This window comes from Carassius gibelio, chromosome B2, assembly GCF_023724105.1.
Source record: "Carassius gibelio isolate Cgi1373 ecotype wild population from Czech Republic chromosome B2, carGib1.2-hapl.c, whole genome shotgun sequence".
Lineage (NCBI taxonomy): Eukaryota > Metazoa > Chordata > Actinopteri > Cypriniformes > Cyprinidae > Carassius > Carassius gibelio.
Window position 1 is genome coordinate 30,161,185 of NC_068397.1, and position 22,626 is coordinate 30,183,810.

At 35.8% G+C, this 22,626-nt stretch overlaps 2 protein-coding genes across 2 annotated transcripts; both read right to left on the reverse strand.

Moving 5' to 3' along the window:
• Nucleotides 1–866: 866 nt before the first annotated feature.
• On the reverse strand, nucleotides 867–7,048 carry LOC127950947 (calreticulin). The gene is made up of 9 exons (XM_052548397.1): nucleotides 6,862–7,048; nucleotides 5,502–5,603; nucleotides 5,213–5,416; nucleotides 5,038–5,132; nucleotides 4,346–4,555; nucleotides 4,160–4,273; nucleotides 3,924–4,067; nucleotides 2,762–2,854; nucleotides 867–2,662 (listed from the first exon to the last, which is right to left on the reverse strand). The coding sequence occupies exons 1-9, from the start codon at nucleotides 6,956–6,958 to the stop codon at nucleotides 2,462–2,464; spliced, it is 1,260 nt and encodes a 419-aa protein (XP_052404357.1). The 5' UTR covers nucleotides 6,959–7,048; the 3' UTR covers nucleotides 867–2,461.
• Nucleotides 7,049–13,426: 6,378 nt separating this feature from the next.
• Nucleotides 13,427–21,841, reverse strand: LOC127950591 (retinal homeobox protein Rx2-like). The gene is made up of 4 exons (XM_052547737.1): nucleotides 21,583–21,841; nucleotides 19,826–20,136; nucleotides 17,765–18,018; nucleotides 13,427–15,990 (listed from the first exon to the last, which is right to left on the reverse strand). Exons 2-4 carry the CDS (start codon nucleotides 20,109–20,111, stop codon nucleotides 15,571–15,573), a joined length of 960 nt encoding a protein of 319 aa, XP_052403697.1. The 5' UTR covers nucleotides 20,112–20,136; nucleotides 21,583–21,841; the 3' UTR covers nucleotides 13,427–15,570.
• Nucleotides 21,842–22,626: the final 785 nt, after the last annotated feature.

The following is a 22,626-nucleotide window of genomic DNA, read 5'->3' on the forward strand; positions in this document are numbered from 1 at the left end:
TTGATTATGATTATCTATGTTATTAATCTAAAATGCAAAACCTGGTAAAAAGCATGCAAAACATAATGCAGAACATAAAATATATAGAAAATCATTCGTTTTAAATGATATATTTGAAACAATGCTATGGGAGAATGTGTGATAGGCCTAAAGTCAAGAAAAGAACAACAGAAAAGAAAAGAAAATCAATAGGCCTACATGTATCTGAAGCTCCTCTTAAGAGAAAGTCTTGAGAAATAGTTATTGTTCTGTAAAATGTCTCCATCTTGTGTGCCAGATTCGTAAATGCCTGACATATAGTAAAACTGATGCGATAGGAATTAAGAATGAGACTCAAAGGACTACGTTAGTCAGATTTTTCATTAAAAAATGGTCAAAATAATGCAAGCGGCAACCAGAAATAACCTAAACATGTCTTAGTCTCTAACTGCTTACTTGACCACTTTTATGCAATTCAAATTATGAAGAAAAAAAAAAGATTGAATAAAGTCTGTGGAATATCTTTAGTGAGATTTACACAAATCAACGTCTTTATACAGCTGTGCACCACCTGCACTGTTTTAAATCTTCTTACAGATGGTTTCAGATGAGAAAACTTCTTCAGTTTCAGATTTTCAAGTGCAATTCGTTTAGGGAGCGGCTTTAGTGTTGCATACACAAAGTAAACATATATTCACTAAACCACACAAGAATGATTATTACTCAAAACATTGACAGAAAAAGATGATTAACATGCATTCTAGAGAAATGATGCATCCTTGGGAAATGTGTAATGTGTAAATATATGATTGTAAATAAATAAATAACAGCATGAAATTCTGAGTATAAAACCATGATGTGCTCAAAAACTCACAGAATATTGCAACTGCATGTACAATAAAGTTATTTATTAAAACTTTGGCATTAATTACAACTCTCGACATTTAAAAAGGTGGTTTAATGTCACTAAACAGGATTTTCAGTACCAATCCAATTTGAACATTTGGGATTTAGTTCACAGTGTGTAGACAACTAGTTTGTGTTTTAACGAGGCCTTAAAAACTTTGCAAATATTACCACATCCCTTATTGTAGCTAGTTATTTTCAAGTAAGAAAACACCACAGATGTTACTGCCACTGATGATCTGAAACTCAAACTGAAAGACTTTTGTAATAAATAGAGCTAGAAAAAGAAAGGGCTTTTCCTGAATGTCTTCTTTAGGAGATTGATAACAACCACAGCACACATACCGCGGTAACAGAACAAAACTAAATCATCAGTGCCAAAGGAACATTATGCCAATTGTGTCTTTTGCACTACAGTACAAACAATCATCGGTCCTCGTTGCAAGTTTTCCTGCAACTGAAAACAGAAAAAATGGACTATAGTTTGAAAGCCAGCCTGTGATCTGATTAATCGCTCATTAATAACAATCACATCCTCTACTATTCAGTTTGAGTGTGGAGAAACACGTATGCAAGCTGGGAACCGTGTAACATGTCATTCCATACTTTTGATGGAAGTCCGTTTCCACTATGAAGAAAAAACTCAAATGTAATTGTAACTTTTGACACAAGACTTTGAGGAAAAACATCAGAATTGTGAGATATAAACCCAGTATGCTGACTTTTTCCTTTGCAATTCTGAGGCTTTTTGTTTCTGCTACAAAATAAAAAAATTAAATGAATTTTTAATGACTTTTTATCTCTCAACATTTTGAGTACAAGTTTCACAATTCAATTTTTACTTCGGTCTAAAAAAATTCAAAATGAATTTCACAATTCTGATTTTTCTTTCAGTATTTTGAGTTTATACCTAGCACTTTTAACTTTAAATCTCACAATTCAGACTTTATTTTTCAGTATCATGAGTTTAGATCTCATCATTTTTATTTTATATCCTGCCACTTTGAGTTTAAAGCTCCCAATTCACTTTTTTCCCAGTATCATGAGTTTATATCTTGCAATTTTGACTTAATATCTTACAACTCTTACTTTTTTCTCGGATTTGCCAAACAAAAAATCCAAATTGTAAGATATAAACTCAGAACTGCGAGAAAAAAAGTCAGAATTGTGAGATAAATGTTCTTTTTATTTTTGTATTCAGCGGTGCAAACAGGCTTTCATAACTATAATTCTAGTAAACTTCATGAATTGTGTCTAGTTCCTAACATAACTGACACCAACAGCATGGACTAACATGGGCGTCGATTTTACAAACAAGGAAAGGCACAATAAACCGATCATAGATCAGCATTAATCAGATCCCTGGTACTGTACACAAAACTCTTCAATAACAAAAAAAACTGGCTCGTTAAAGGTCAATGGTCACAAATTAAACGTATGGGTTGAGAACTTTCATTCGCCTGTTTGCCCCTGTATGACATCATCATGACATCATCATTGTCGTCTGTTTAGAATGAATGCACTGTGGTCGTTTCCCTGGCAACCACGGAATGCAGACGGAACTCTACTTCCTGTGTTACAGTTCGTCTTTAGGAAGCGCATCATCATCGTCATCTCCGTCCTCTGGAGTCTCTTCTGTCTCTTCCTCCTCTTCCTCTTCCTCACCTTCATCTTCCTCCCCCTCATCGTCTGCTTCTGTGCTCTGATCCTTGTTCTTCTCCTCCTCCTCTTTGCGTTTCTTCTCATCCTGTTCCTCCTTCATTTTCTTCTCAGGTCCCTGCGACAACACAGACAATTTAAAATGTATCTTTAATGCTTATTAAATTATCCACCGTGCTAAAATCAAACTCTTTCACTGTCATTCTGTGTTTGGTACCTTTGTAGCACCCCATGTTTCATTTCCGAAATCCTCGGCTTCCTTCACGTCATCTGTGATTAGGAAGTTGTCAAAAATTGTGCCGGATTTTACCTGGAGGGACAAAACACAAAGATTAAGTGAATTTGTTAAGAGAGAAAAGTACCTCTTAGTGGTTTAATGTGCAAACACGGTGTAAAGAGCGATGAGACATGTGCTGACAAATAGTCATATCAGAAGTTCTAAAATAGATTTCCTCTTTCTAAACTCACTACTGCGTTTGCAACCACAAACCAGGGTTATTATTATAATTAACTAAAACTGAACTAAAACCATTAAATTAAATACAATGTTAAAAATAGTTTAATTTTTATTTAGCTTCACTTGATGTACTAAAATAAACTAAAACTAAAAAAAGTTAATAAAACATTTTTAAATGATTAATAAAAATAGACTGCATTTAAAATAGACTGTATTGTATACTGTATTTAAAAAACAAAAACTAATAAAAATTCTAAAAATACACAACAAAATTACTAAAATAATAAATAAGTATTCAAAATATTATTGAAAAACAAATTGCTTAAAAATACTAAAATAACTCTAATTAGGGCTTAATACAGATTTATAATTATAATTATAAATATTGATAATTTTTTATTTTTGCATTTAAATTATCGTTTATTTAAAGTTTCAGTAATTTAGTAATTATTTGATTAATATTTAATAACTCCTCTGAAATGGCTTAAAAGAGAGAAACCATAATTTAAATCAAACCATTGCAGAAAAATAGACTGATGTTTAAAGCAAGAATTAAAATTCAGTATAAATGAACCGGCCTGACAGAGCGAATGCATTCCATGAATACTACCACATGTGTTGCTGAATTTAATTTCTTTTTACATTTTTATATGGCTTTCTACACTGAAAAAAAAAAAATGATACGCAATTTTAAGGTAAGTGATTGCAAGCATTTATTTAAACTACAAAGCATGCTAAAAGTTAGTCAACTAATTTAGTTTATTTAAATGTAGCTAAACTAAATGATTTACAAGCACTTACCTTATTTTTATTTTATGTAAATTCAATGCATATTTTTTTTCAGTGTGGGGTGCACTTATATTGTTCATTTTCATGATTAAAAAATTAAAGGATACTTTATGGCAAGACTAAGGCATCTTACCTGCCAGAGATCAAGCCCAAGGACTCCAACGTTGTCAAATTTGTAGATCTCGGCGTCAGGAGAGTATTCAGGGTTGTCGATTTCAGGATGCACCCAGACACCTTTGTAGTTGGGGTTGTCGATCTGTTTGGGCTTCCACTCACCCTGCACCAAAACACAACAATAAATGAAGTTCAGAGATCCGGAGTGCTGAGGAAGCATCCTGCTGAAGCATCTTAAAGTGTGTAAGTCTGTACCTTGTACTCTGGGTTTGGGATCATGGCAGGTTCCCACTCTCCATCCATATCTTCATCCCAGTCGTCTGGCTTCTTGGCATCAGGATCGGGAATGTTCTCTGGTTTATCCCAGTCCTGACAACATTATACAGTCAGAGTTAAAAGCTGAAAGTAACCCAGCTTAGCTGATGTGAGACCGAATCGAACCTCGGGTTTGGTGTCCGACTCGTCGTCGATCTTGGCGCGGTCGTCCCAGTCCTCAGGCTTCTTGGCTTCGGGGTCCTTGATCTTCTTTGGGGGCAGAAAGTCCCAGTCCTCCTCCAGAGAGCCGGACTCCACCTTCTCGTTGTCAATCTTCACCTCGTACGTCTGATCCGGATTCAGGATCAGTGTGTACAAGTGAGTCAATTCATCATCCTGGAGAGAAGAAAGAGATTTCATTTAGACAGCTTGCTTTAAAATGTCAATTTCATTCTATGACAATTATTTTACAGATTTTCTAAACCCCTTTTGGGAGAAAAAAAAAAACATTTTCTGGCTAAAATATATTTTAAATATAATGCTAAATTTATGTTGTAAACAGATTTCAGTGGCAAGAAATTACATTTCCAATCTCGCAGTAGCCTAAATTTTTGGCTTTATTTATTGCTTAATTTTATTCAAACACGTATCTTCACATATAGACAAAAAAATGCTCTTTTTTTTTTTTTTTTCAAAAGTGACATATGTGAATGAATTTTTTTATTATATTTATTCAGATCAGTTTAGTCTAATAATGTCAATGATTTATCATTATCACCTCAATTCAGTTCACATTTTGTTCTCGTCCGACAGTGTCGGTGCATTAAATCGATAATATTACTGAATACTATCTTCTAAAACCCTGGATGTGATCTCACCTTGCATTTGATCTCTTTCTTGATGAGGTGGTTCTTGCCTTTGTAGTTAAAGATGACGTGGACCTTCTTGGTGCTGTAGCCGCAGATATCAGGCCCTGTTGAGATGATTCAGACACCGAAATATAAATCAATGACTCGTTTTCTATAATAAATCAAGAGGTTGCGGTCGACGTACCGAACATGACGTAATACTGGGAGTCTCCATGCATGTCCGCCTGGTTGAGATCAGCCGGGAAGACTTTAACGTATCCGCCTCCGCAGTCGATCTTCTGCTCGTGTTTGACGGTGAACTGGATCACCAGAGGTTTGCCCTCGTTGCTGAAGGGCTCGAAGCGGGCGGAGGTGGCGTAAAAACGTGCATCCTGGCTCGTCTGGAGACCTGTCGGCGAAGAAAAGTCGAGCAAACTCTTCATCTGCTTCTTTCCTGAACCAAAGGTAAAGTTCCTAGGGATGTAAAAGCCTACCCTTGTCTTTCTCAGCGTCTCCGTAGAAGTTTCCGGCGGTTAGTTTAAACTGGCCATAGTCAGATTTGTGCTCAGAGTTCACCCATCGACTCTTCCAGGCATCTGCGAAATCAGATAATAGAGTTAGAAGCGAAGAAATAAGGCTAAAACAATATCAGAGACAGTGACTGCGATCAAGGATGAGATGGAAACTGGACTCGTATCCTAGAAAGGGACGAATCATGCAAATACACAAGTTGCTTTGACAGAGTTTGACATTTAAAAACAGGAAAATAAGGGTGTTTATTTAATTTTATTTAAATTATTATGAAGCTTATTCATTTCCAGCTCTAAAGCAGCTCTATAGAAGACTATAATGTCATTAATCAGATCAATTTAGATTGAGTCCAGTTCAATAACAGTGTCAACGTTGCAAAGTAAATCAGTTATGAAGCAAATCAGGGTTATTCCAGTTAACTAAACTAAAAATACATAATAATAAAAAAAACTATACATATTTTATTTCATCTTCAGCCAACTCAATTTCAAAATCATATAGCTCTTTATCTATGAACTTGAAGAGGAAAGGAGAAGAGTTTATGAGCGTTGCAGGTTCGATCACATTCCACACACGTTTAATGATTTATATTTAAGGAAGTTTGTGGAATATCTTAAGAAACTTCCTGTTCTTTCAAACCCGTTTGATAGACATGTGAAGTTTGCATGTGCTAATTTAAGTTTTGCTTTCAGTTGCATTATTAAAAAGTATTTACTGATGTTTGAACAAAAATGTAGTTGACACATCTTGTGCAACTAATAAACGATTTAGACAAGGCCTTAAATGACTTGATACTGTCTTTTGCGGTCATGGATCTCAAGGGGCGTGTTTTTCTCACTCAACACAGCATTTTATTGGACAAATATTTGGACACGCCCCTAAGTGCAAGATGACTCATCAGAACCTTTGGTCCCAGAATAGAAGTTTTAACTTGTTAAATTATGTATTTTGTCAACTTTTAGGAGTACACAAGCATACATAGTCTAAAATTTAACCTATTTTTTATTTTTATTTTAATGTTTTTTAAAACTTAATCCATGTCAACAACCCATGTGCCACAATGCACTTTTTCAGTACTGTACATTCATTGTGCAATGCAAAGAAAGAAAGAAAGAAAGACATTTTTATTGGTTTCGTTTTTGCTGTCAAACTAATATGCGTAAAAAATACTGCTAAGAGATCAAATTAACTTTGCAAACATAACAAAAGTATAATTAAGCATCACAGCTTATTAATTATTCAGTCAATAACCGATTTTAATGTCACTTTTTATATTGTGACCTACAAATCAACCATGACATGCAAGTTCAGTGATCCACTCACCTCCATCCAGAAACTGCTCTTTAAAGAATACCTCTGCATTGGCAGCCAGTGCCAATAATGAGGCAGAAACAAGCTGGAATAATGTAATAATTTGCATTTTTGTTAATAATTTGAGGAATTAACCCGCACACTCTCCGCTCCTCACGCGCTCTGCTGCCCTCAGTTTATCCGTGCCTTGGGAGTAGTGCATGGATGCACAGATGTCTGCCGCTGATTGGTCCGCAGCTGACGCTCTCGACCAATCACAAGAGACCACGAAGTGCCTGACTCTTCTCTACAGCGGAGACTGTATCAGCCTCTTCTGCTGTTCTCAGACCAGCCGTTACTGCACGCAATGACCCGCGGTCGCTTCACATGACAAGACAAAACTGACTCAGGATCAGTTTCCAGGATAACATTAGAAGGAAGCCGGTTGAGTGGGATTTTCACAGCGAGACGTGTACGCGGAAAACGTTGCCTACACAAATACGGGGTTTTATTTTCCTCTAAATACAGCTTGCTCTGCTTTATCTGTTGACTTTGCTATGATACTGTAACTGTAAAATACAATGAATTGCGTTTTGTGTTTGAGACAACTTGTGGAAAACGCGTCAGAAACGACAATAACAAATCCAAACTTTTACAATAAACAACGTGTTGAATATATAATATTCCTCAAGGCTTAAGATGAATCGAAATGCAGTTTCCAATAAATCCTAAAATAAAACTTGTTGCAGGACTGTCATGCATTTGATTTGTTTTCAATGCAGATATTGCTAGGCAGGGGTGGTTCTAGGGTGAGTGGAGATCATGGCTTAGCCCATAAAAATCCATGTATGTGACTTTTTATTTTAATAAATCAGAAAGATTTAACTTGTTTAAAATATACAAAAACAAATGTAAAACATTTTATTTGAAGTATTGAGGAAAATAAATTTGCTTTTTGCAAACAAAAATTCAGAATTGGGAAACAAATGAAACAGCGCGAAAGAAATGATTTTGCAATAAATATTTTCCATGGTCATATCTATTTATTTATTTGCAACGCTGCTTTTATTTTGCGTGTCAGTCTAGTTTGAGCTTGCCATACCATTTTTCCTTTGCCCTTCACTTTTCTGCACGTCACGCTTTGTGGCACTGTATTGACGTGGGGGCGGAGTCAAGGGAGTGACGTCATCGGCCCGAGACGCAGCTCACTGATCCAGGTCCCGTCATGATGAGCAGTGACTTTCTAGTGGATTGTTTATTTTTATTCAGTAGCATTAAAACATTCATGTTTTCGTTTTATTTACTTTATTAACAAATGTATGTGTATTAGCAGCGTTTGATCAAGTTAAAGAATTTGTTAACATGAACATCTGCTGTTTATTTCTCTAGATGTGCACACTTTTATAGCATTATGTGGGATCGCAAATCATATGAGTCAGTTCGTGAGTTCTTAGCGGGTTCGCCAATCATTTGAGTTGGTTCGGGAGTTCGTAGCCGGATCGCGAATCATTTGAGTCAGTTCGGGAGTTCGGAGCGGAATCGCGAATCATTTGAGTCAGTTTGGGGATCGCGAATCATTTGAATCAGTTCGGGAGTTCGTAGCGGGATCGCGAAACATTTGAGTCAATTTGGGGATCGCGAATCATTTGAATAAGTTCGGGAGTTCGTAGCGGGATCGCGAAACATTTGAGTCAATTTGGGGATCGCGAATCATTTGAATAAGTTCGGGAGTTCGTAGCGGGATCGCGAATCATTTGAGTCTGTTTAGGGATCGCGAATCATTTGAAGCAATTCAGGAGTTGGTAGCGGGTTCGCGAATCATTTGAATCGGTTCGGGAGTTCGTAGCGGGATCGCGAATCATTTGAGTCAGTTTGGGGATCGCTAATCATTTGAATCAGTTCGGGAGTTCGTAGCGGGTTCGCGAATCATTTGAGTCAGGTCGGGAGTTCAAAGCGGGTTCGCGAATCATTTGAGTCAGTTCGGGAGTTCGTAGCGGGATCGCGAATCATTTGAGTCATCTGACTCCAGTTTGGGAGTTGGAGCGGGATAGCGAATCATTTGAGTCAATTTTAATGATGTGCCTTTTAACAGTATCAAGTATATTAAAAAACTAAACAAATCGTACCCTTAAAAGTGCACGCATCTAGGCTAATGTAAAGTTACACGATGAAGTCATAGTAGTGAACGTGTGCATTTTGAGTGCGTTCTTTCACTGCATTATTCGGTGTATTCAAATGCATTTATGAATACATGTGAATGATCACAAAATTCAAGACATGAACCGTTTGTACCAAAAGGGTTCTTTCTTGTCATTATAGAACCTTTTTAGCATAAAAGGTTCTTTGGAGTTGAGTAAAGAACCCTATGGTTCTATATAGAACCCCAATGATCCCCTTTTTCTAAGAGTTTGTTGTCTAGAAAACAAACTTCATTAATGATCTTAGAAACTTGATAAGGAAGGAATATGAGGAAGTATATTTAAGCTGCAATTTATAAGACGATTCTTTTACACCCTTTTAGGAACACAGTACAAATTTAAATATTTACAAGTAGTTTATTACATTTTCGTTGCTTAACATCCCTAGGTCAAAAATGCAGTGTGGACATTCTGCTAATCTCCTCATTTTGTGGTGCACAGAAAAAGAAAATCATAGGCCTACATGTGAGATGAAAACATTTAATTTTTTGTTTCATTTTTAATCTAAGCCTTTAAAAGTAATGATTATCTGTCGAATCTTGGCCTACTTGGGGCAGCACCATTCACATGCATCAGAAAAATTATTATTTGAATTATGAATCATGTCTTGAATAGCAATGATTAGCCCATAAAGCATGTGCATGCACAGATGCACAACTCCCAGTCCCTAAATGTTCTCACACTGAATTTCCTGTTTCACTCTAAAATACTGTCACATTATAAAAGAAAAATGGTTTGCAAATGCTGTAAGAGTGGATTTACTGTGGATTCATGCATATTGGACAATTGAGTTGTTAGTGCAGTTCAACTGAGCAGCTGAAGATGGCGCTGTGACCCTGTTTTCAGGTATTTGAAGGTTTTTGTTCATGCTTGTACATTCATGATTTAGTAAATATATGTAAACCAAGCAGTAGTAATGCAGTCTAATGTTGAACTGCATCCTATGTTTCTAGATAGATTAATTAATTTTTTTTTTGCCAAAACTAAATTAAGGCTAATTTAATGACATATGCTATTTTTCTTGAGAGTTGCATATTAAATACGATTATTTTGCATTTTAAATCCAATTTGAAGTCTGAATTTATTTTATCTTAAAGTTCACATTGGAAATAGGAGGTTAAGTTCACTGCAATGCATTATTTCACTCTGTGTTTGTTGTGAATGCATTAAATTCTTTGGCAGATGTTGTAGTCTGGGTTTTCCATGCATCTAAAAGTTTGCATGCATTAATTTCATGCATACACACTACAGACTGCAAAAATAGTGCTAGTAATATGGCAACATTTCAAACATACCGCATGTCCTCACAAGCCACAAAAAAAGGGAAGACACCGGTCAAGCATGTTCTCGTTCTTGCCAAACTGTCTCATTATGGCATGCGAAGAAGACATAAAAAAGCTGTAGAAATCAAACCTGATTAATTCCGCTTGCTTCTCTTATTATTTGCACCGTAGAGCATGTTCCACTAATCAGAGAGTTAACTACATCCCAAGTTCCAGATCCCTGCACAGCGTGAGGACCGAAAAACACACACAATCAATTCATTATTATCAGACCCTCACTAGAGCCAGGAATTTAGCAGTGAATCACAGTCAGTGTTGCAGTGTTTGTGGTCTGTGCAAAGAGATCTCAACAGTTTTCAGACCTGAGGAAAATAGATGTTTTTTTTTTCACATTAGCCAATGCAAATATTTAGAGAATAGGGTGGCCGATATTCACTGCAAGAAAATTATTTTCTTACTCATTTTTTTTTTCAGATATCTAAACATTGTTAAATCAAGATACATTGACAGGAAAAGCTAAATGATTCAAATTGTATTTTGTTCTGAAATTAAAATTAAGTGAGTTTAAACTTAATACAAAAAAATATCTGTCAATCTGTACAGTTCAAAGGGAAACAATATTTATTTTATACCCTTTGACAGATATTTTTCTTGTTTTAAGAATAAATCTACTTAATAAAAAAAAAAATAAACAGCTGGAAAATGTTTGTATAATTAAAATGGAAAACAATAATATTTTTCTGTTAATCAGTGCAATTAAATTTTTTTCAACCCATTCTAATTGAATTATAAATGCACTTAATTTTGAAAAAGTCAAAAAAAAAAAAAACAATTTTCACATTTTTTTTTGTGTTGTTCTGTTTTAAGCATAAACTCATTTTATTTAGATTTTATTTATTTACTTTAAAAAAAGCAGGTTTATTTAAAAGTAATGGAAAGCAAAAGAAAAGTAAGAAAAGCAAAAAAACAGTGTTTGCACTGTACTGCTAAAATTGTGAAACACTGGTCTTTTGATTTCTGTGACACAGATCATTTGATAAATGGGTGGAAAACTACTGTACTACAACTACTACATGCTTGAGCACCACACATTTTCTTGTCAAAGTCACTCTTATTCTGTTTATTTTAGCATTTTGGTTCTTGCATGTCAGATAAATAAGTTGAGTTTCATTTAAGTCACCTGTCACTTATTTTTAACGTAAGCTAAATTTCTTTAATTAAACTAGTCAGCATCCATGTAGAATCCCTGGACTGACGTCATCTGTCAAAACTGAGCACCGGTCAGCCTCTTGACCTCTGACCTTTAGTTCACATTCGTCAGTCGACGCTCGTAACAGGTCATGTAATAGGGCGCATTGACAGCCAGTTTAACCACATCACAAAAAGATTCATTTTAGATTATAACTAAAGCAAAACTGACATTGGCATGTGTTCACTACATAATTCCAGTACTTTCATTTTATTGCAAAATATGATGCATGAGAGGAAATAGATGATGTAATGGCATTAATGTATTAAACTCTGTCATGTTATGTAATTTGATTTAGGTGGACCGTATGTTTGTGTGTGTGTGTGTTGTGTCACTGAAGCATGGAAAGCAGCAGCTGAACATGGGGCAATTAGGCCGGATCGTAGGGGTTAAGAGCCGCCCCCTCGCTCTGTCCCCTGTGGAGGGATGATGGACAGCCGGCTCATCTTCTTAACAGGCTGGCTCGGTGCCGTCAACCTGCAAGGGCAGGCGAGGACAGGCCACTACACACACAACCTAGTTAGGGCCACTGAACATGCTCTCTAATGAGGGGAAACTCTTTCAGTCACTAGCTGAGCTCAGTGCTTGGTTTCTTGTGTGATATTTAAACAAGCAGTTCATCTAAAAATCTAAATTTGCTGAAAATGTGCTCACCATACAGCAATCCAAACTGTATAAGAGTTGGTTTCTTCATCAGGTTTGGAGAAATGTAGCATTCCGTCACTTGCTCACCAATGGATCCTCTTGTAGTGAATGGGTGCCGTCAGAATGGGAGCAATAATTATCACTTCTGGAAAAAAAAAGAGCCAATAATCCAGTGATAAAGTCCATCTCTTGTTGTCTCTCACATCAAAATCCTTCCACATAATTGTTTATAGTTGTTTTGGACTGTTTAAGATCATTAAAAAAATTCAATAAATAAATAAATAAACACTTGTCCTTTTTAGATTTGCACTCTATTCATTTACAAACTGCTTGTTTTTCTTAAAAAAATAAATAAATCTAGCTTTTCTAATCTTTTTGTATTCTGTTCGTTTTCTTTTTATTTATTATAAAATTAACAAAAGCAAAAAAGACCTCTAACACTAGCTTGCTCTATTCTTTATCTACATGTGTTTTCATTATTATTATAGAATTAAAAAGAAAATGCTACATGTACCGCGCCTTGTCATAGCACTTGCATATCATTGCTCTTTTGTTGATTTTGATTGCTTCCATTGTCCTCATTTGCAGGTCACTTTGGATAAAAGTGTCTGCTAAATGACTAAATGTAATGTAAATGATGCTTGATCTGTGCAGATTTCTCTCCTGATTCAGACTAAATAACTTTTCAGCAATATTATGGATAGCAGACTTATATTTTAGCCAAAGCAAGTTAAAAAAGTCTTTATTTGTGGATTATTGTGATGCTTTTATCAGCTGTTTTGACTCTCATTCTGACGGCACCCATTCACTGCAGAGCATCCATTGATGAGACACTGATGAAATGCTATATTTTTCCAAACCTGATGAAGACACAAACTCATCCTAATCTTGGATGACCTGAGGGTGATGTTTTAGTTATAATTTTTACTGAAAATAACTAAATTGTTGCATTTGAGCATGTGATTTACAATATTATGAGCAATGAGATAATATTTGACTTATCATTTGAATCTTGTTAGTAATATTAAATTATATTTTTTGACCAAAACTAGTTTATTTGCACATGTAGTACTTTTGTCAAGTAGCATTTAGATATAAACATGCATTTAATTACATTAAATTAACATTTTGAATGAGCTCCCTGCCATATCTTTATGTTAACTATAAAAACATACACACACACACACACACACACACAGCTATATATATATGTGTATATATCATGCATTTTAATCATTCATCTTTATTCCAATTGTTAGTGCAAAAAATTCAACAAATGTATCTAAAAAGAAAATTCTAAAGACATTTAATAACATTCAAATGTCCCGCCCCCAAAACAATGTAACAAACATAAAGACAATTTATATGCATGCACTGATAAAGCTGCAACGACTGTGACAGAAACCAGCTCTAGGTCTAAGTGTACACGTCTTTAAAAAAAAATACTATCTTCTTTGGCTTCATCGCTGTTCACAGAAATCCATAAACCGTGCTTTAATAAGAACTCTATTTTATTAATAACACTCTTGAATACACACCTACAAAATAAACAAAACGTCACACATACTGTAGAAACAATTTAGTTTTGTACCATTTGCATCATCACAGTGCATAAAAAATGTGTATAATATTTTTTTCCCTCTTTGCATAGTTACAGAGCCCACAGAGTCTTCAGAATATCATGATACCACCGGCTAGAACTGAGAAGGATAATGATAAGACACAGTTTGTTTGGAGGGACAGTGTTGCACATTTAAATGACATGCAGCAGTTCTGACACCTGGCTGGGACGCCCGTTAATTCAGAGCAGAGGGGCGATCGATAATCTTAAACAATGAAGAGTCCCGGCGGGGAGCCGCTCGTTCTGCGTCCTCACACACACACACACACACACCTGCTACGACAGCATGCGCTAATGACCTCACAAAGCTTCTGTGCTGATGACAAGTCCTTAGACAGTATTTGTGAATGTCATTCAATAGATCAATTGTCTGCTTTTTAGTCTACATTTTTTCTAGATCTCTCATTTTATCACTTGTTTCTGTCAAATTGTTTGCTGGAAAAGTGTACTCAACTATCTTTATTTAACATAAATGTCATTTGCTTTGATATTTTTTTATCTAATGCAAGGACAAATCCATTTTTAGTGTGACGTCTGTCCAAAATACTTTTTCAAGTGCATTGCAAACGCTTCTGCTAAGCAGTTGTGGATATCATACATGCCCTGTTTTTCTTGTCTTTTTTTTTTGTTTGCACTTACTTCGTTTCAGGATCTCTTAAAATTGCTTAAAGTGGCAAATAAACTTGAATTGAATTGAAGTGAACTGAACTCCTGGACCGAATCACTATTCAGTGTTTGTTTGTTGGCTGTGGATGTGTGATTTGGGGTAAGCTGTGACACTTTGATTTGATTTAAACACTAAAGATGTTTTCAATTCCATAATACTAGTACTTCATCTTTAATTAAGATATCAAATTATGCAAAGTGAATATTTTACGGTCCTCTTGTTTTTGGGGTGAAATATAACAAACTTTCTTCATAAACATTCACCATTTTTGAATTTGCCCATCAGTGTTTGAAACAGCCCCCACAGACACTGAAACGTTAAACCTCAGACTCATTTTAGATGACTATATGATCATGATGAATGGCAAACAGGAATGTGGCACGGGTGAAACATGTGCTATTGAATTAGAAACATGATAATGCAAATACTCATTTAAAGTTACAATTCTAAAATCATTCTGTATCTCGGTTTAAGTTTGTTTGATCGAAGTCATTTCCTTTAAACAAAGTCAAATGGTTTCTTAAATCATTTCTCATGTCTAGATGGTAGAACATGAATGTAACCTCTGAACGTGGCATTGAGGTATCAGTTGTCCTGAGCTGCGTTCTCCTGTTAAATGGTCCAAACTTGTTATTGTGACTCTTCGACCCGGAGGAGCAGAGAAGCATGTCACCGACTGGAAACCAGAGGAGCTGGACATTTGTAGAAGTAAGAAACGCCTTGCTTTAGATGCCACGATCCCAAACAGTCTGTGCTTTGTCTGAGTCTGCACATAAACACAGCCCAATTTATTTTCTAATTCCATTCCGGGGTGGACGAGATCGCTTTAAACTGTGGACTAAAAAACAACCCAGAGCAGAAATAGCCCCATTCCGTGCAGATTTGGCAACCTTGTTCGTTGCCAAAATGAAAGCAATGCACCAAGCAGGTTTGACCATCAGCGTAAATCCAAGTATGTTGTGTTAAGAGAATATTCTCAAAGGTCCTTCAAATCAAACTCGGGTGAACCCTAATGATGCTAGTCATTTTTTTTTTAAATGCATCCAAATGTCTATGAAATCCCCAACACTGGCTCCCCATTACATGGGTTGCCAGGTTTTGTCCATGGACTGAATGTGCTCCTTGGCCTTCATCCTCAAAGCTGCGATGCTAGAGCCGTGATCCACATCTGGGTATTTGTCATTAAATGGACACTGGTATGGAGGTGGTGGCATGGGTTGCATTCCCTGCACCATGCCTGGAGAAGTGTTCAGGAAGCCAGGGTGGCCCGTGTAGGACGGCTGGAGGCTTTGGCCGGGTCCCATGAAGCCTGGGATGCTGTGCATGGGAGTGGCACTGGACAACCAGGGGTCCAGAGGAAGAGAGTTAGACATCGGCCCAACGTTGGGCGCCATGGCCGCTCGGTTGAAGGACAGCATTGGCGAGTCATGGAGCTTCATGCTTCCCGAGTCCATTTTTTCCTGTCGCCGCCATTTTGCACGTCGATTCTGGAACCAAACCTGTAGAACGGGACAGAGTTGAGAACTGTTTAGACTCAACCTTGTAGCATTGACTGAAACTACAGTCAAGAGTCGGCTCCCTTCCTGGTAACCTTGCTTGCACGTTATGCAAAAGTTACAGGGTTGCACGGTTTTGACTTTGCACAAACAACATGTTATGCATTATGAGTTTTTACAATCCTCTACGTTTTCATCATTAACCTCTATTGTAACGAAAATACGGTATGTGTTTCCCTGCTTCCCACAGCACAAGATACTAAAAGGGAGTAGAAATGAAGAACCAGGAGAGACATGTGCCAAAATTCATGGGATATTCTAGACTAAAATAAAAAAGAAATATCCCTCAGCAAAGTAATAACCTCTTATTATATCAGTGTCACATTAGAAATATCAAGTGGTACTGTATTTTACTGATGGAAAATGTCTAACCAAGCCTGTCAAAGTGATGGATAATTCATTGTAGTGTATTTTCTAGTCACAAAAAGGCATTCACAACCTATAATGTGGCATATTTCAGAGCAAAAAAATGTAGGTTTAATTGATCTGTTTTTAGTTTTTGGCATTGCATATCAGAACATTCCTAAACATCGATCCGTGTTGGGAAGGTTACTTTGGAAAGTCACCCTATTTCTTGGAAACTATGCCTCGTATTCTCCAAACAGTAAACACAAATCCATAACTTCTAACTCAGTTCCACAAAGTCAAAATGAACTCAATCTCACTGAAAAAAAACAAAGTTTTCTTTCAAATATGATACACAAACACACACACACACTTCAACACAGTATTACACACTGATGAGATCAATTCTAAACAACACTACAAAATAAATGGTAAGTGTTGTGCTCCACAAATGTTTTACTCCTTAATTTAATTTACTGTAGAGTACAGTACAATACAGCAAACAACAATATTCTGCACCAGTATCCCATTTTTGGTTTGGAACAGGCCAAGGAACCTCTTCAACATCACAGGCTTTGCTTTACTGTGGGTAAAATCCTTTGTGGGTAAAAACAAGACTGGCAAAATGCTTAGTAATGTTGTCAGTATAACACTGCACTGTTAGTATTACCTGATGTAAACTATGAACACAGTTTGGATGACAGTTACTGTATTGAAATGCAGAAGGCTGCACTTCTTATGTATGAAACACACACACACACACACACACACACACACACACACACACACAAACAGACAATGTCATTGTCAAATAGAAAAGAAAAAAAAATATGTGCACAAAGGAATGGAAACCCCAGACATAGGTACATAATCAGTTGCCTGAAACTTTTTATGATGTGCACAAAGGAAAATGGGGAGGTTGTAAAAATTAATTTTAGTATTTACTTTCTGATTCGAGAAATGTGTGTGCGCGCGTGTCTGAGTGTGTGTGTGTGTGTGTGTGTGTGCATGTGCATGTATGAAAATATTCAGAAGCAACCCCCTTTTGTAATCATTAAGATTAAGTTATTTCTTAGTAACTGTTAAAGACTGTAGTTACATTTGTTTTGTAATTAAATAAGATAATTCTGTTTCATGCAACTCCTCAACACTGTCCTCAGTCTCAGTAACGTTGGACTGAATCCACCCATCATTCCCTTCTTTACAGGTTTAACAGATGAAGCTTTATCAGTTTAACAAAGCTGTTTCTTGTATTAAACCAGATTCTCTTCACCCTTGTTACACAGTATCACCTTGTAATGCCCTATCAATACAGTTTCATAACAAATGATAATAGCGTTAAGTGACCCAGCATGCATCACCCAAAGCTCACCTGAACACGAACTTCTGGGAGGTTGACTTTCATCGCCAGCTCTTCTCGGCTGTACACATCCGGGTAGTGGGACTTCTCAAAGGCGCGCTCCAGCTCGTGTAACTGATAGGTGGTGAAGGTGGTTCTGTTGCGTCTGTGTTTCTTTTTAGGTTGATCCTCATCAGGAGCGTCTGGTGAGCGACTGTCGCTCTCCACATTGCTCCGTGGATCTCCCAAATCTGCGTCGCACTTCTCTGTGGAGTAAAGTCCAGTATCTACAGCACAGGATAAACAAATTGCTCTTTATTGCCAGGTACTGTTATAAAGTTCATTAAAGATTTAATGGGTTTTAGCCTAGATTTACAGCTGTACAGTAGTTGCTATTATGATTAAAATCTCACTAAATTAGACATTTTATTTTACAATAATTATATGCATCTTAAAGCATTAAAAATAAGAACAAAGAAGCAAATTACAAACACAATAGAATAAACATACTAATTAAATAAATGTTAGTTTTTCAGCTCCACCACATTTGTTTATTTCCACACACGATTATTTAACATGCACTCTTTTACAAAAAACTGCAGAAATTAAATAATAAAATGTAGCTAAAATACTGCATATGTGTGAATCACATATGAATTGATTCTTATAGATCCAAAAGTAATGAAATCAAGAGCAGTGAGTTATATTCTTTTTGTCTTTTGTTGTTTGATTAACATTGATGACAGACACTGTAAATAAGACAGCTGGCCCTTTAAGACTTTCTCCAATATATTGAAACGCATCAATTTTTTACATAATTGACAGTATTTTGATATAATGATTTGTTTTATCATTCAACAGCTAAACAAAAATGGTGCATCTGCTCACTTATAAAGTAACAGCAGAGTTCTCCTCAACAAGACACATTATTTTTCCAATCATTCTTGTCTGAAGTGCAAACATTGTGGGATGAGGTACATAATAGAGCACCCAAAAATGTATGTATGTATTTATCTGTTCTGTTGATCACCAAAAAACATGCATTTTGATGAGTGTTGAGAAATAAAAATAGTCGACGGTACCCATTGACTTCCATAGCATGGAAAAAACAGTATGGAAGTCAATGGGTACCGTCAATTGTTTCATAGCCAACATTCTTTAAAATACAATCTTTTGTGTTCAACAGAAGAAAGAAACTCATGCTAGTTTGAAACAACTTGACAGTGATTGAATACATTTTTGGTTGAACTATACATTTTAAAGCACCATTAATAAACTACTTGTGTTATTTTGCCTGGTGCAGTGATGGAGTCAGATGTTCACCTTTCTATTTTATGAATTCCTAGAAAACTAAAGATTTGGGAGTTCCATCACTTCTGTCACGGTGCGTGAATCCTCCCAGTAATCCAGCACGCAGATGTCACCGGTTAAACCTGCAGACCTCATGCGGCCAAGACGGCTAATCCAGCCGTTAAGAGGTTCACTCAATACTACAGCGTTTCGCCAGAGAGTGGCCCTCCAGCCTGACAACAGCAGAGATTTTCATTTCGCAGAAACGGCTAAGAGCAAACAGCACCACATGTTGAGGTGGAACACATCCAGGTTGAATCTAATTGAGTTAGGCAGGATTAGAGTAAGACCGCTAGTTCAGTGTTAGCAAGTGTTAAACGTGCTTGAGAAAGTAGATACACCAGAAAATAAGTCAGAATTCGAGGTTGCACTCACAACTGTGATAAAAAAATCTGAATTGTTCCATAGAAATCTGACCAAATCTATCCTAAGCTTTACGTTTTGGTGTGTATTTCATCTCTTACAGTATGAGAGAGTCTTCAAATCAAGTGTCTTGTTTGGGGAAATCTGTGCTGTTAGATTAAAGACCAACAGACTAAGATTAAAGGAGATTCAGGAGAAGCTCATGCAGGACAGTAGAACCATGCATGTGCAAATGCATCATTAATAATTGTAAACGGTGCATTAAGAACTTTTTGCATCGAGCCACTCAGAATTTAGTATTTTTTTTGCACAAGTAGTGTCTTTATGTGTGACATTCTTTGTACTTTTCATAAAACGTGATGTGATTTAGTAAACTCTCACCGTGATACACAGCTGACTGCTGGGAATTATCCGGAAGACTTTGCAGGTGGCCGTAGGGGTCAGAGGTCACTTGTTTCTCCAGATCTGCTCCATCCACTTTGAGTGTCCCGACAGGTTCGACCGGGTTGAGCAGAGGATCCTGGTCCTTACTGAAGCCCAGAATCACGTCGATGCTGTGCACGCGGCCTCCCATCCCCGGAGCGCCGCCTTTACCCAGATCATGGTAGTTGTCCGTTGAGAGGCAGCCATCATCCACCATGTTCATCGTATCTGGTGATAAATGCATCCAATCTGTCCTCAATGTAAGTCTCCTGGAAGAAATGTGTGCAAGTTATGTCTGTAAGAGAATCTGGTTCCAGTTTGTGGCAGAGATTCCAGTTTTAAAGCTTTGTTCATGAGTTAATACGACTTTGAAGACTGACAAAAAGAGATTCATATTTGTAACTTTTTGGTATGGTCAGTGCAACAGTATTTGACAAAATCAGGTAAAGCATTTACGGTCAAAAGTCATTGCATGTGATATTGGTCGTACTTTATTTACTTTTTTGAGTTTTATAATGCAAAAATAATTGGATATTGTTTGTGTGTTTGTTATGGTTCAACATATTAGGGGTTCATGTTTTGCAAATGCAATAAAAAAATCATAATATAATATAATATAATATAATATAATATAATATAATATAATATAATATAATATAATATAATATAATATAATATAATATAATATAATATAATATAATATAATATAATATAATATAATATAATATGACATATTGTATTGCTATATATTGGATGGCAACTATTTTTGTTTCTATAAAGTCTCCATTTAGATCAGAATCTGTTCCTTTTTATGTATTTTTTATTATCTGATCATGTAATCTTTTTTTATGAATTATAATAAAAATAAATAAAAAGCTTTTAAAAATTTTTTTTATTAAGAATGAAAAAATATGTTATGTTAAATCTATAAGGTAAGGTTATATACTGTTCAGTTGATAGTTAAAAGAGTTAATAAAGTTAAGTCATTCTTTGTTATAAACCAAAAGCATGTATCATGTTAAAATGCATATGCTTTACAAATAAAATTACAGCTTAATGTCTTATTTGTTTAGTTTCTGTGAAGCAGTGATGTTATATTATTTTTTTCCCACTAAATCTAATTTAAATTCAGTGTTTACAAATTAAAACTAATTTAATTAGGCTCAAAAAGGTCAATAAATTCATTTTTTCCACATTTAAAAAATATATATATTTTAAATAATAATATAATATGTTATTTAATAACATAACTCTCTTTTAGATTCAGAAATGATGCTCAAATCTACTGTAGCTCTAGTTTACAAATTAAAAGTCACTCAATCAAATAGAAGAAAAAACTTTGCATTTTTTTCCATCAATGTCTTGTTTTATCAGAATCACACAGATCTGGTCGTAAACCTATGGTGGCACAATTTTAGAATTTTAATAGAAATGACATTTTTTTAAGTTTGTGAGCAGTTATGCTGTATAATATGTCATATTGCATTTTTCTTCCATTTCATACCTGTTGAATGTGCATTTAGACATCTATTCAACCAATAATGAACTATTGTGCAAACAACGAAAAAGTACTGTGTGTTGCATTTAAAAAGTATATGCTTTACATACACAAACAGAAATAAGTCTTATTCAGCAATTTTAAAGGTAAGTTAAATGCAAAGTAAATCTAAATTAATCATGGAACCTTTAAATCAGAAAAACTAAACTTCACGCACCTTTTCTACAAATTTCCGGCTCATCAGAATCACTCAGGGTTGTCTTCGCATAAAAGCATCGCCGAAAATGACACACCACAACTTTTTACCCACAGTGCACCTGGTTCAGACTGTAAAACGACCGTTAACGGCTATTTCTCGCATCCCAAAGCAAGGTAAATTCGGAAGCACTCAGATACGTCCCATTCCCACACCATATAGGTCTTGATCTTTAGGATGAAGCCATGCAAACTGGCCTGACGTGCAGAGAGCCGGTGGCAAGAGGGAAAGACTTAAGAGGTTTAATAATTGGAATCCTTCCCCTTTAAGGATGATTGACAGTTGTTCTCTGCCGGGGTAATTGCACTAAACGCTGGCCGTGGTTTGGCCACAGAGGGAGGCCTGCACTAATGAAGCACCGACAGAATGTCCTTTCAACACTCTTTTGTCTAAATGATAACGGCGACCTACTGAAAGTGTCCTTTAATCCACAGCTTCACAAAGACAGCACACCGTGTGTTAAGATGTGTTTTTCTTCTGCAGCCAAATGCCTTCAGTGCTTCACAAAGACGATCGGGTTAAACAGACGTACAGAGAGATAGAGTGTTGTATTGCTGATAACACAAACAGCTCATTCTTTAAACTCAGTATGAAGTTTTAAAGTTTGTCATGTGCATGAATGAATGACCTGCTACATCGCTGACGAATAGCATCGAATTCAATGCAGCAGCAGGTGTCTTTTTAAATATGTAATTAAAAAATATTTTTTTACATGTAATTTATTCCTGTTTCATATTTCTGTTAGTATTGTTAATATTTAGAATCAGATTTTTTAATTTTTATAATTAAATTTTTTATTTTACAAATTAAAATTTTTAGAAATTTGTGTTTTTTTTTCTAATTTTTTGTGAGTGTGTGTATTTACATATTGCATTATTGCATACATATATATATATATGTGTGTGTGTGTGTGTGTGTGTGTGTGTGTATAAACACACACTCACTAAAAATAAGAAAAAAAAATAGGATTGCTAAAAATGTCAATTTCTTAAAAAAAAATTGAAA